Raw genomic sequence first — 13,538 nt, forward strand, 5'->3', positions numbered from 1 at the left:
CAAAATCCAAAGAGCATAAATGCTCCACTTGGCACGAGCGCAAAAAAAAAAAATTCCATTTGCAATATTAATACCACTTTGCGTACATCAAGGGGTCAAGCCAGGCCACCCCCTTAAAAGGCCGCAATGTTCAGCGGACGTCCATTTAAGATGATCCGTACATGATGAAATAAGTGCTACTAGGGAAGTGCTGCTCTTGGAAGGTGTTTGCTAAAACCCTAAAAGGCTGCTACACAAAAGCACAGAAGTGACACTTTCTAATGTTTATTAAACATATTTACTGAAAGTGTAAAGCTGCTCTTTTATGAATAAAAAGTTAGAAGACAAAGATGCAACAGTTTCAGTAATCCATCTCTCCAGGGAGCTGTGACTAATGCGTTACTGGATATATCTGAAAAGCCAGGATTTTATATTGCATCAAATACCCCTCATTGTGACAATAATGTGGTTACATGAGTAGGCTGAGGGTAGTAATGGAAGGAAGCGCTCTCTAATAGCATGTCTGCATATCTTCTTAATTGATAATGGTTGGCATGTTAGATGAATCTTTACAGCTGGCAAAAGGATGCATTGTTTGCGTTCAAGTACACAAGTAATGCATCATTTTGACATCCACTTCTGTTGCTCGGGGCTAATGAGCTTGAGTGCTTAAAAACCCGATGCTAATTAAATTATTTGCTAGCTCCATATCAAGTTCAGACTGAAAATTACAGGATGTTGTGGATTTGTTCATGTTTGTTGTCTATAGCAAAGAGTTATTTGAGGTACAAAATACATAATTTAAAGAAACTGACGGCAAGCAGCACACTTAAATGGCTGGAGAAGTTGAGACAAAACTTTATTTGAAAAATGTAACGGGCCTGATTGTGTTCTAGTGCACAGGATGAGCTACATTCATGGGGTTTGTGTACAGCATCCACAACATGTTTGTAAAGTCAGCAGAGAAATCTTTATTTTAACCCTCACTCTCCAGTAAAGCCTCCCGAGTCTCAGGTGGTCTTGTTTGAAACTACTGTTTTTGGGTCTGCTAAACTTGTGATGAGGTGACTGAATGGCAGCACAGTTAAGGGTCCCAGCTGGAGGCTCCCTGTAAAAACAGGGAAAAAATAAAATAAATTACAGATCACAGTGTCTCACTCAGGTTTCTTTGAGCTCCACTCAAGGTTTAATTATTAAATCTCTGAAATACAAGTTCAACAGCAATCCAATTTTAATGAAAAGGTGTTTAATAGCAGAAACCCACTGATTTAAGATTGTACTCACGTGCTACATAGTCTGTTCCTCCCTTCATTAATTTAGCAGAGGATTGCTCATGTTTTGTGTGCCTGCGCTGGTGTAATCTTGGACGGAAACGGACATAAGTTGCTGGATGATGTTTGGGACTGTTCTGGACTAAACCTTCCAGTGAAGACAAGGTGGGCCCTGCTTTGGCATTCATAGTAGTTTTAGGAGGTTGGGTGGACTGAGTTTCAACCTGGTGGGCAATATTACAGCTCCTACATGCCTCATCATTCCCGTCGACTGAACGCCACCTGGATAATGTGAAATTTTACATGTGTAAAATAAAATTACCCATCTGTGAAATCTGATATAACAAACTAAATATATTGTACTTTTAGATTTTAGTGATTTTAGAGACATCGTTTTGATTTTGTCCATCATGACTTATTTTCTGATAACATGGTAGCACAAATGGGCAACTGACCATTGCTGCACATAAAAATGACATGATTTTGGTACCTGTTCTCAGTTAAAGAGCAGGCCCGGTTTTGTGAGGTGGCAGTCATTGTGGCTGGAACAGCCTTTACATGGCAGGTTATATAAACCTGTGAATGAGACAAGAGTTAGGGACATAATTTGGCCAAAGACAGTTGAGATTAAGTCACTAAGGACACCACTGCAGAACAGCCATCCCACTTCTTTGCTCTGAGAAACTCTTGAGTAGCTTCTACAGTATGCTTTAGGTCATTATCCCATTTCCACTGTGAAGCACTGATCGGTTTTGCAGCATTTGACTGAACCCATTTTTGTCCTTCTCCCATATATGCACAAGATAAGAATAGTTTCTTTGTTTCATCTGTCCAAAGACATGGCCCAATGATGGCTACCTTCATATGCACAGACATTTCTTTGGCCCTTATATTTAAACTTCTAGTGAAAAGATCAAATACAAACTCAACAATTTAAATCAGCTTCAGATATGATGTCTCCATTTTTCATAAAAACAAAGAGAGAGCACTGCCTGTTGGCCAAGTGTGCAACTACATATAAAATTATTGTTATTCTTAAACAACAATGCAAAAATTTGGGTGAAACCCTTGAATTAGAGTCGAAAGCTTTCAATGGCACATTGATTTAAAAATCCACTGTGGTGTTGTAAAGAAGCAAAACTACAAAAATAGCATGTTTGATTTGACAAATTATGGGTCCAACTGTATATTACAGTAAAACACACAGGTCTCATATCACGGTCCTGGAATATCACGGTCCTGTCCCGGTCATGCTCACCCCACCTGGAGCTTCTCACCATTCTATCTCCCCAGGGAGTTCACTGCTGGTATCATCTCTGCGATTTACATCCCGCCACAAGCGGACAACAACAAGGCGCTATCGGACCTCCATGATGTGTTGAGCGGCCATCAGGCTAAACATCCAGACGCCGCCCTCATCGTGGCGGGGGATTGTAATAGGGCTAAATTAAAACAGGTCATGCCTAACTTTCACCAGCATGTCACCTGTCCCACCAGAGGCAACAACACGCTGGACCACTGTTACAGTTCTTTTAAAGGCGGCTACAAAGCCATCTCTCTACCGGCTTTTGGGAAATCAGACCACGCCGCCATCTTACTCGCACCGGAATATAAACAAAGGCTTCATCAGGAAGCCCCGGTGACGCGAAAGGTCAGACGCTGGACTGTCCAATCAGAGGCGACGCTGCAGGACGCACTCGGTGACGTAGACTGGGATGTATTCCAGGATACTTCCGTAAACATTGACGAGTTCGCGGACACAGCGATTAGCTTCATTGGAATGCTAGTGGATACCATCATCCCCTCGGCTACAATCCGGATTTTTCCCAACCAAAAACCTTGGGTTGACTCTACTGTCAGGACAGCTCTCAAAGCACGGACCACTGCCTATAAAAATGGGCTCACATTGGGTGATATGACCAGCTACAAAGCAGCTTCTTATGGTTTAAGGAAGACTGTGAAAGCGGCTAAGAGGCGCTATAAGGACAATGTGGAGTCGCATTTCCAACACGGTGACTCCCGACGTATATGGGACGGGCTACGAAAAATCACAGATTATAAACCCAGCACTGTGAGATGTATGAAACCAGAATTAGCTGACGACCTCAATGCCTTTTTTGCGCGTTTCGAGGTGCCTGCTGTGGCAGCAATTCAGAGCTCCGCACCTGCCCCCGCTGCTGAACCAGCACCATTGATACTCTCTGAGCATGATGTGAGGAGAGCTCTGAGGGCAACAAACTGCAGGAAGGCAGCGGGACCAGATAGCATACCGGGACGTGTGCTAAGAGTATGTGCAGATCAGCTGACCACAGTTTTCACTAGCATCTTCAATGCCTCTCTGGCTCAGCAGGTAGTCCCCACCTGCTTTAAAACATCAGTGATTGTTCCGATCCCGAAGAACACCCGCCCAGCCAGCCTAAATGATTATCGCCCAGTAGCCCTAACATCTGTAGTGATGAAGTGTTTTGAGAGGCTCATGAAACCCTTCATCAGTTCCCTCCTTCCTCCCGACTTCGACTCACTGCAGTTTGCATACCGGACAAACAGATCTACCGGAGATGCTGTAGCACAGGTCCTGCATACCACACTGAGCCATCTAGATGAGGGAACTATGTGAGAATGCTGTTTATAGATTACAGCTCAGCATTCAACACCATAGTGCCCCACACCCTCTCGGGTAAACTCCAAGATCTGGGATTCAGTACATCTTTGTGCAGGTGGATTTATAGCTTCTTGACCACGAGACCACAGTCAGTGAGAATAGGGGATGTGTACTCCCATACACTCTCATTGAACATAGGGGCCCCCCAGGGATGTGTACTGAGCCCCCTTCTCTACTCCCTCTACACCGCGGACTGCACGGCCAGACACCCCACTAATTCCATTGTGAAGTTTGCTGACGACACAGTGGTGGTGGGACTCATCTCTGGGAACGACGAGACGGCCTACCAGAGTGAGGTGGATGGACTAGCAAAGTGGTGTGAGGCAAATCACCTCTCCATGAACATCAGTAAAACAAAGGAGATGGTGATTGACTTCAGAAAACAGAGGTGAGAAAACTCACACCCCAATTCAGATCTATGGAACCCCTGTGGAGAGAGTCTCCAACTTCAAATACCTCTGTGTCCACATCAACGAGGACCTCACTTGGAGTACACACACGGACTTCCTCATCAGTAAAGGCAGACAGCGCCTCTATCACCTGAGGCGTCTAAAGAGGTTTAAGATCTCCAAGAATATACAGAGGAGATTCTACACTGGTGTCATTGAGAGCATCCTGTGCAACAACATCATGGTGTGGTACGGGAACTGCACAGTACAGCAACAGAAAGCCCTGCAGAGGGTTGTGCGCACAGCTGAACGCACTATGGGAACATCTCTACCAGCACTGCAGGACATCTATGCTGAAAGGTGCAGATCCAGGGCCATCAGGATCATTAGGGATTCTAGCCATCCCGCCCACAAACTGTTCAGGCCACTGAGGTCAGGGAAGCGCCTCTGTAGCCTGAAAACAAGAACAGAAAGGTTCAGGAGGAGTTTTTACCCACAAACTGTGAGACTCCTCAACCAAAACACAAACCGGACAACATGATGGACAATCTCACACACAGTACATAATTTGCACTTTACCTTTCTTCTCTGAACCTTATCCGTACCTTATTATATACATCTGTACTATGTAAATATGTATATTTTTATAGTTTTCTCATTCAAATCATTACAGTGCAATATCTTGCATGTCATGGATATATATTTATAAGCACAAACATATGGACTTTTACATTGTTTTTTTATATATATATATATTTTTTTTACATATATATATATTTTTTTTACTTTTAACTTTTGTTTCTTTTCCTTTTTTTCTTAGCTTATGTAAAATCCTTTTTAGCATGTTTGCACAGTCGGGGGGAGTACTTTTTTAGCCAGAAAAAACATTTCACTGTATGTTGTACCAGCTATAACTACATGTGACAAATAAATAAAGAATTGAATTGAATTGAATATTGAACATATGTACTGTGGAAAGCCATTATTTACTGTCAACCTGGTTGCTGGGTGATTGGTAAAAAATGAAGGCTTCTAGCTGGAATCTGAGCTTGTGTTCCTCAGTTCTTGGCAGAAAACGCGAGCTGGAGTTTGTCAGGTAAGCATCAGTAAGACATCTGTTATGTAAAAAAAATAAAGACAATTTAAAAATGAAAGCCTATGACATGATATGAGTTTTACTATATGGAAATATAGGCCTCTTTATTGAGAATTAAAGATTTAGTAGTAGAACTCACCCATGCTCAACAAAATCATATCTTAATGCTACGTCTGCATCAGGAGTTGCTGTGCCAACACAATGGTCAATGTACACTCGCAGGGGCATGTGGTTACCAATAACAGCAGAGACTTCAAAATGAACCGAGTCACCAAGGAAATATGTATAAGACCCCCTCTGAAACGTCCAATCATCTGCAAGATGGCAACAATTAAAAAAATAAAAGTACTTGTAAGCCTCTAATGAATATTCCTAAAACCTGTGATGGCATTTTAAAGATGAATCTTTGTGTGATGACGTTAAGTATGACTCTTAGCAACAGCAGAACAATGTTTCATGGCTGTCATCCTTGTAATACCGGTCATGAGAAGCAGATGAAAGTCTATCTGGTCTTCTGCTGAAGCTGTTGCAACAAGTGGAACCCAGGTGGGATGCAGGGAAATGCCACCTACAGAATACTTCCTGGAAACAGACAGATTTCACACAGACACACAGATTGCCACAGCACACTGCAAACTTCTGTTCATGTGCATAGGCATACTTTTTGTAATGACATTCAACTGGAATAGCAGCTCCACCCAGCCTAAGCAAACCATCAGATGAGGGCTCAGGTGAGTAGACGAGCACATTGGCATAGATAAGCTTCTCTTTTGTGGACTGAAAGAAAATGTTAACATTTTAGTCTGCAACTCACACTTCATTTTGTTTTGTAAAAGGAGAAACTTTTGACCAGAACACAGCAGTGACTGAGCCACGCTCCAGAGAACTAGCAGTGCTTACTGAGAGCTTTGTTCCACAATCCACCAGCTGGGCCCGGATGGTGAACTCCGCCTCTCCCGATGGGACTGCTCCGCATACTCTCTCCTCACCCGCGGAAACTGAGCCGAGTCTCAGATGTCCGCCGTCCACCTGTAGGCCTGTGTCAAACATGTCAGCCTGCACCACGACCTCCATGGCATCCGGTTGGCAATTTACCGTGACCGGACGAGGGCGCTCCCGGTGCTCCGTGCTCGGTTTCTGTTTTACCGCACCAAACTGAGGCTGGATGCGGCCATATGTCCCACCCTGGCTCAAGGAGTTTGCCACGCTTGACTCGCTGCTGTGAACTAACCGGCTGCTTTGTGCCAATGCGCAAACGGAATACAAAATGATAAAGCACCAAGAAACGAGGCCGTGCAGGTAACAGTCCATGCTTTAGTCAGATTTTTTGGAAGGAGTGATAAGTCCCCCGACAACACAGCCTCTGAAAGAAAAAGCACCACCGCTGTAAGTGATTGCTCTCCAACACACCTGGTTTGACTGATTATAACCGTTTCACTGAGCATGCGTGCCCGTTACTTGAAACGTGACGACACAAAAGTGATTTTTTGCTAAACAACAAGTTTAACTAAAGTGCAACAAGTGAAAACCTTGTTTTCGGCATAATTTTATTCATTTCGATTGTGTGGTCGTTTAGAAAATATAAATGCTATTGTATATATTTTCCACCAGGTGGCACTAAAACAGCTTAAAGTCAGTTTGTCGACAGGGATTGGATGATGTAATGATGACTTCATTCCTCTGTTTAGAAGTGACTGTTTTTGCACTGAAGTTTGTCTTGAGCCTCACGATTTTAGTACCAATTTATTACGTCAGCTCTACTGGGATGTTCGTGAAATGACATTACTTAATAACTACCTAAAGTAAATAAAAAATAGTCTGATTTAATTCCAACTGAACCTGCCAACTAAACAAAAAAAAAATTACATTTATAAACTAGAAGGGGAAGCAGGTGGGGCTTCTTTAACCTGGGTTTTCCCCCTTAGTCTACATTCAGGTTGCCCCATCATAAACACTTTTAAGTCTATACTGATGAAACTACATACATTTACATAGTATTAAATGAATTAACAAGGTATTTTCTGCTTGTGTGGTGCTTTCTTTCCTATCATGTTATCACATGTATTTGGACCTCCATCTCATTCTATCTTCTGTGCCTGATTGTGATCCTTTTTTCCCCTTTTTAAATGTTTTTTTTTTTTGTCTACCTCACATGTTTCTGTGGCAAAAATGTCGCACCTCTTTTCTCAGCCTCATAAGCCACAAATGTCAGCTGTGACAATTCAAACGAACAGGGAAGGGATGCGGACGGAAACAAAGTTATATTTCATTTTCAGTTCGGTTTTATGAATAAACAGTTCGCCTTACCTCTGCTTTCAAACCATCGTTCCCACAATTAACCTGTGTAACTTTCAGGTGGCACTTTAGGGCATTGACCTGATTAAATCAATTAAGTTTGTGTTCGAGTCAAGAAAACATCAACAGCGTTTTACACGCTCACAAGTACGATGACGATGGTTTTTTAGAGTATCCTGTTTGTCTGTTGCACAAGCATGTCTAAGCAACCTACACTAAATTCAATATCGAAACTGAAAGTGTGGCATGTTCGGATTTTTTTTCCTTTGTAAATAACGAATACAGTAGTTGATATTGTGAGAAATCAATGCGCTACTGCACACACCCAGAACCCTGCATAATCTATGACATCATTTAGGAAACACCCAGTATATATCGTGTTACATGGAAGTGCTGTATCCTGAATGTCGTCACAGCCTGGATATGACTAAAACCTGCAATTATAATGAGAAATAAAACAAGCTTATCTCGGTATTTCATTGTTAATAATTTTGTGTGGACTTTTCTGTATAAATATGACACAAAACATCAAAAATAAAGTCCTAAAAGTAAAAAAAAGGGAACAAAATTAAATAAAAGAGACAAAAACAGATTGAACATTACATATATTTAAGTGGCAACATGTGAAGTGTCTGGTGTACAGCCTTGTGTAGCAGTAAGTGCAGCCTTACACTTCCTGGTCAGTCAGCTCTTGATCAGTCCTGCACACTGTCTTGGAGTACTTCTAACCAATTTCAATCCATACAATGCATTTTCAGGACACTTGTTGATTTCTTCATGTTAACTGCTGACTTCAGCTCATTCCACATTTCAGTTGGATCAAGCTGAAGACTTGGTTGCAGTCTTGCTGCATGACCCGCACCTTCTTTTTTATTGCTATAATTTAAAATTTATTCATCAAAGTACAGCTACAAAAACGAGCCCAAAGCATGATGTCACTACTATATAGCTTCACAGATGAGTGACGTTTCCTCTTCTGAAATGCAGTGTTCTTCTTTCTCCACAGGTAACACTGTGTTCATGAAGATGAATGTGTGAGGGGGTTTTAGCTGCTTAAAGGTTACCCACTGTGACCTCCCAACCCCGGAATAGGTGCTTTCCTCCATTTGCAGTAGGAAATCTGTCCGATTGTGGATTGGTTGTGTTCATACTTATCAACAACTCTGAAATCTTGTTTGTTTTTATCGTAAAACACTTCCACAAACACATGTTGGGAAGATTAGATTTTTTTTCTGAATGTTTTTTTAGTAAACACAGGCTGCTGACTCATAGCTGACTCGCACCCTGCTGACTGAAAGCACCTGACTCTAATTTCACCTTTAAATTAATGGCTAATCACTGAAGTTCACACACATGTGCGTCTCACAGATATGGAAGATTGGATTTATTTATTATTATTTAATTACCTGCTTGTGGATATAGTGTTAAAATCAGAACATGTTTTAGTTCATGGTTATTCAATAATACTAAATAACAATTACAATAATGATTCTTTCTGTAAATCTTGGTCTTAACAGATTAACTATTTGATGCATTTCTTATTACATTGACTGTAATGGCACCATAATGAAGTGTCATAATCCAGTTTTTAAGTTTAATTTAACCCCTTGGACAGATACTGATTGACTTTCCTTCTTGATATCAGACCACGTTTTATTGGCATTTTATTATCACTATTTTATCATGACAATAATAGTCACCTGACTGTCATTATCTTAATTTGGGGATTTCCAAATGAAGCGTGAACAAACACTATACTGTGGTCTCTTTGTAAATGTTCTTCATGGTGGGTTTAGTTTGCTACATGTTTATAGGAAACATAGAGCATTGTGATTGCTCTGTGGCAAAAACAAAGAAACAAAACAAAATCCATCAATGTGCAATCTACATTTTTTTGTTGTTTAAAATGTATTAAGGAATATTTTTTTCTTATAGTCCACAAATGCTTTTTATTGTTTTCAAGCTTGACCGTAAACTAACCATGTCTTTAGATTCTTATAAAGAGTTAAAGCAGTTATCTTGTTGTAACATATTTAAAGTGAAAAAAATAAATTAATTAATCAGTGAACAAAAAAAGTGTAAACCAGCAGGTAGTATGCAGGAAAAAATATTTATTCAATGATTCTTAGAATCAAATAAATAACAACATGTTCAACATTTGAAAATAAATAGTCCAGAATAAAATAAATAAATAAATATCATTTTCAAGTCAGTAAACACAGTTAAATATAAGTCGTCAATTTTAAGATATGAGTTAAGTAATTTATGAAACTTTAAAGTATATTGAAGTGTTTTCTGTCACAGCAACATTAACTGACTGTCACCGTAGTTTCTGTAATTTCTTTCTGGAGCCTCTTGAGTATTGTTCTGGAGCTCAGTGACGATTCATTTAGTGTATTCATCAGAGGTCATGTACGCAATCACTCGGTTTATTGTGATGGCACGGACCTGGAAGCCCTTCAGCACTTTGCAGAGGTGAAGTCTTTGGTCGAAGGAGGTTCCGATGTTTGCAGCAGCCTTAAAGAAACACAGAAACATTATAAATGATTTGAAACATTTATGTAATTAAATTTTGTTTCCCTAACAAGCCTAAAATTTCTTTTTCAAAATATTAATGAGAAAGACCCGAAGAAGTGTGAAATCAAGCTTGATTTAAAAATAAATAGATCTCTTACCTCCCTTAAGGTCGAATCTGATGCCGGAAATATTCCGAAGCAGTTCTGTTGAGAGCAAAAAAATTCTTATATGATATAAATAATGTAAATGTTGGTAGTTTGTGATTTCTCCTTTGTTAAGATTTTAAAATTTATTTTAGTACCCTGGCAAATCACAGTACGATAAAACAACATTCAGAGAGTCATTTTATGAAAGAGTCTGCATTTATTTATTGAGAATTATGTAAAATCACAGTAAAAATGATAATAATTGTGTACAATCACATACCTTCATGAGTTCCCTGAGACTGAACAGAAGAGTACCAACAGGCTGCGCTGCGAGAAATTCGTCATAGTACCTCAGATCCTCCCGAATGTTTTTCAAACATGAGCTCTAAACACAGCAAGCACAACCACAATAAATGTCAAACATCATTTTAGATTTGCTTGGAATTATTTGGCTTCCATGTCTAGACCTTAACATGTTTATCAAGAATATAAAGTAAAGAAAAAAATGATGAAGTGGCACAAAAACCTACCTGATCAAATCCTGATGTAGTGATTTCTGAGCATGCTGATCCCTGTGGGGAAACACAGTTAAGTAATCAGAGGCACAGCTAAAAAAGACTTATCAAATGTTTGTTATGTCTTGTTTCCATTTCACAATGTATCCTGAAACAAAATGGAAGCAATCTGGTATTTAAAGTGGGTACCTGTGGTGCACACGCTGATGGTGTGCTGGTTTTTTTGTACAGCTCCATGTTCTGCTTCGTGCAGTCAATTCCACTAAACAGGGTTTTCTGTTTGAGGACAAGTAATATTTAATAAAATGTAAACTGTAAGAAAAAAACCCTGTGGATTTGCATTCGTTGTAGGCCTACCTGGTTGAGTACATCCGTGATGTTCTGGAGCAGTGTTCTTGCGTATAATACACAGGAGTCTTGCATTCCCATCAGTGGCACAGATTGGCTGATCTGCCATAAAGGACAAGTGAGCACTAGGAGCAGCAGTGCAGGAGTGAAGTCTAGAAAAAAAAGAGAAAAATTAGATAACTGTAAAATATCTCTTGGAAGATTAGACTCTTCAATCATGATACGTTATACTCACAGAGCTTGATGAGGGGCATCTTGGTTCAGAGTGGTAAGCTGTGTTCTTTGACTGTGTCTGGCTGAGCAGTGTTTTATATTCAGACTGATGCAGGGAAATCCCTGCATCAGTCAATGGAGCAGATCCACTGTAAGTTGAAAGTGTGGGCTCAAAATTGTGTAGTTTCCTTTCTCACCATATAACCGTGGTTTGCTGAAACTAATGTCTGTTCATTGTTCGATTACCAAAGAAAACATATTGAAAGTTCATCACATATGCTCTTTTAAACTTTGATTGTGCACAGTTACGTCTAATATTTCTCAAAATATTGATCGCATCTAAGATATCATTAATCACAACTAAACTTATATAGCCTTTTAAGGATGAAAAATAATAAAAGAAAAAGGCTGAAACATTTTTTTATGTGACAAAAAACTGAAAAAAAACAAAACCAAAACCACTCTAAATGGTCACATTTTATTCAGTCTTTATTAATAATCATGCTGGTATTTCAAGCCAGCAGGATATATATATATATACATATACATATACATATATATATATATATATATATATATATATATATATATATATATATATATATATAAAAACACCCAGCACGCCCCTGCGGGCGGTTTATCCTTCAAGCTCGGGTCCTCTACCAGAGGCCTGGGAGCTTGAGGGTCCTGCGCAGTATCTTAGCTGTTCCCAGGACTGCGCTCTTCTGGACAGAGATTTCCGATGTTATTCCCGGGATCTGCTGGAGCCACTCGCCTAGCTTGGGAGTCACCACACCTAGTGCTCCGATTACCACGGGGACCAACGTTACCTTCACCCTCCACATCCTCTCGAGCTCTTCTCTGAGCCCTTGGTATTTCTCCAGCTTCTCGTGTTCCTTCTTCCTGATATTGCTGTCATTCGGAACCGCTACATCGATCACTACGGCCGTCTTCTTCTGTTTGTCTACCACCACTATGTCCGGTTGGTTAGCCACCACCATTTTGTCCGTCTGTATCTGGAAGTCCCACAGGATCTTAGCTCGGTCATTCTCCACCACCCTTGGGGGCATCTCCCATTTTGACCTCGGGACTTCCAGGTTATACTCGGCACAGATGTTCCTGTACACTATGCCGGCCACTTGGTTATGGCGTTCCATGTATGCCTTGCCTGCTAGCATCTTGCACCCTGCTGTTATGTGCTGGATTGTCTCTGGGGCATCTTTACACAGCCTGCACCTGGGGTCTTGCCTGGTGTGATAGACCCCAGCCTCTATGGATCTTGTGCTCAGAGCTTGTTCTTGTGCTGCCATGATTAGTGCCTCTGTGCTGTCTTTCAGTCCAGCTTTCTCCAGCCACTGGTAGGATTTCTGGATATCAGCCACCTCCTCTATCTGCCGGTGGTACATACCGTGCAGGGGCCTGTCCTTCCATGATGGTTCCTCGTCTCCCTCCTCTTTCTTGGGTTTCTGCTGCCTGAGGTATTCACTGAGCACTTGGTCAGTTGGGGCCATCTTCCCAATGTATTCTTGGATGTTCGTTGTCTCATCCTGGACTGTGGTGCTGACACTCACCAGTCCCCGGCCCCCTTCCTTCCGCTTAGCGTACAGCCTCAGGGTGCTGGACTTGGGGTGAAACCCTCCATGCATGGTAAGGAGCTTTCTTGTCTTTATGTCAGTGGCTTCTATCTCCTCCTTTGGCCAGCCTATTACCCCAGCAGGGTACCTGATCACGGGCAGGGCGTACGTGTTGATGGCCCGGATCTTGTTCTTACCATTCAGCTGACTCCTCAGGACTTGCCTGACCCTCTGCAGGTACTTGGTGGTTGCAGCTTTTCTAGCAGCCTCTTCATGGTTCCCATTCGCCTGCGGGATCCCCAGGTACTTGTAACTGTCCTCTATGTCTGCAATGTTGCCTTCTGGTAGTTCAATCCCCTCAGTTCTGACTACCTTCCCTCTCTTTGTTACCATCCGACTACACTTCTCCAGTCCGAACGACATTCCAATGTCATTGCTGTATAGCCTGGTAGTGTGGATTAGTGAATCGATGTCTTGTTCACTCTTGGCATACAGCTTGATGTCATCCATGTACAGGAGGTGGCTGACAACTG

At 41.2% G+C, this 13,538-nt stretch overlaps 2 protein-coding genes across 2 annotated transcripts; both read right to left on the reverse strand.

Annotated features, from left to right (window-relative positions):
- Positions 1-372: 372 nt before the first annotated feature.
- On the reverse strand, positions 373-6,821 carry LOC308383698 (zona pellucida sperm-binding protein 3-like). The gene is made up of 8 exons (XM_080861766.1): positions 6,298-6,821; positions 6,059-6,174; positions 5,876-5,979; positions 5,537-5,711; positions 5,299-5,416; positions 1,741-1,826; positions 1,264-1,532; positions 373-1,087 (listed from the first exon to the last, which is right to left on the reverse strand). The coding sequence occupies exons 1-8, from the start codon at positions 6,706-6,708 to the stop codon at positions 990-992; spliced, it is 1,377 nt and encodes a 458-aa protein (XP_080717892.1). The 5' UTR covers positions 6,709-6,821; the 3' UTR covers positions 373-989.
- A 3,111-nt stretch (positions 6,822-9,932) lies between these two features.
- Positions 9,933-11,160, reverse strand: LOC308383656 (uncharacterized protein). Its single transcript, XM_080861704.1, has 5 exons — positions 11,060-11,160; positions 10,886-10,927; positions 10,636-10,740; positions 10,368-10,412; positions 9,933-10,209 (listed from the first exon to the last, which is right to left on the reverse strand). Exons 1-5 carry the CDS (start codon positions 11,105-11,107, stop codon positions 10,078-10,080), a joined length of 372 nt encoding a protein of 123 aa, XP_080717830.1. The 5' UTR covers positions 11,108-11,160; the 3' UTR covers positions 9,933-10,077.
- Positions 11,161-13,538: the final 2,378 nt, after the last annotated feature.

Source organism: Rhamphochromis sp. 'chilingali' (assembly GCF_963969265.1).
Source record: "Rhamphochromis sp. 'chilingali' genome assembly, chromosome: 16".
Lineage (NCBI taxonomy): Eukaryota > Metazoa > Chordata > Actinopteri > Cichliformes > Cichlidae > Rhamphochromis > Rhamphochromis sp. 'chilingali'.

Coding starts and splice junctions, on each gene's coding strand:
- LOC308383698 (XM_080861766.1), bottom strand. CDS start 6,708: ATGGACTGTTACCTGCACGGCCTCGTTTCTTGGTGCTTTATCATTTTG. Junction 1,533..1,740: donor TGCTCTTTAACTGAGAACAG/GTACCAAAATCA, acceptor CACATTATCCAG/GTGGCGTTCAGTCGACGGGA. Junction 1,088..1,263: donor AGGAACAGACTATGTAGCAC/GTGAGTACAATC, acceptor CTGTTTTTACAG/GGAGCCTCCAGCTGGGACCC.
- LOC308383656 (XM_080861704.1), bottom strand. CDS start 11,107: ATGGAGCTGTACAAAAAAACCAGCACACCATCAGCGTGTGCACCACAG. Junction 10,741..10,885: donor CTACATCAGGATTTGATCAG/GTAGGTTTTTGT, acceptor TGCTGTGTTTAG/AGCTCATGTTTGAAAAACAT. Junction 10,210..10,367: donor CAGATTCGACCTTAAGGGAG/GTAAGAGATCTA, acceptor TGTTTCTTTAAG/GCTGCTGCAAACATCGGAAC.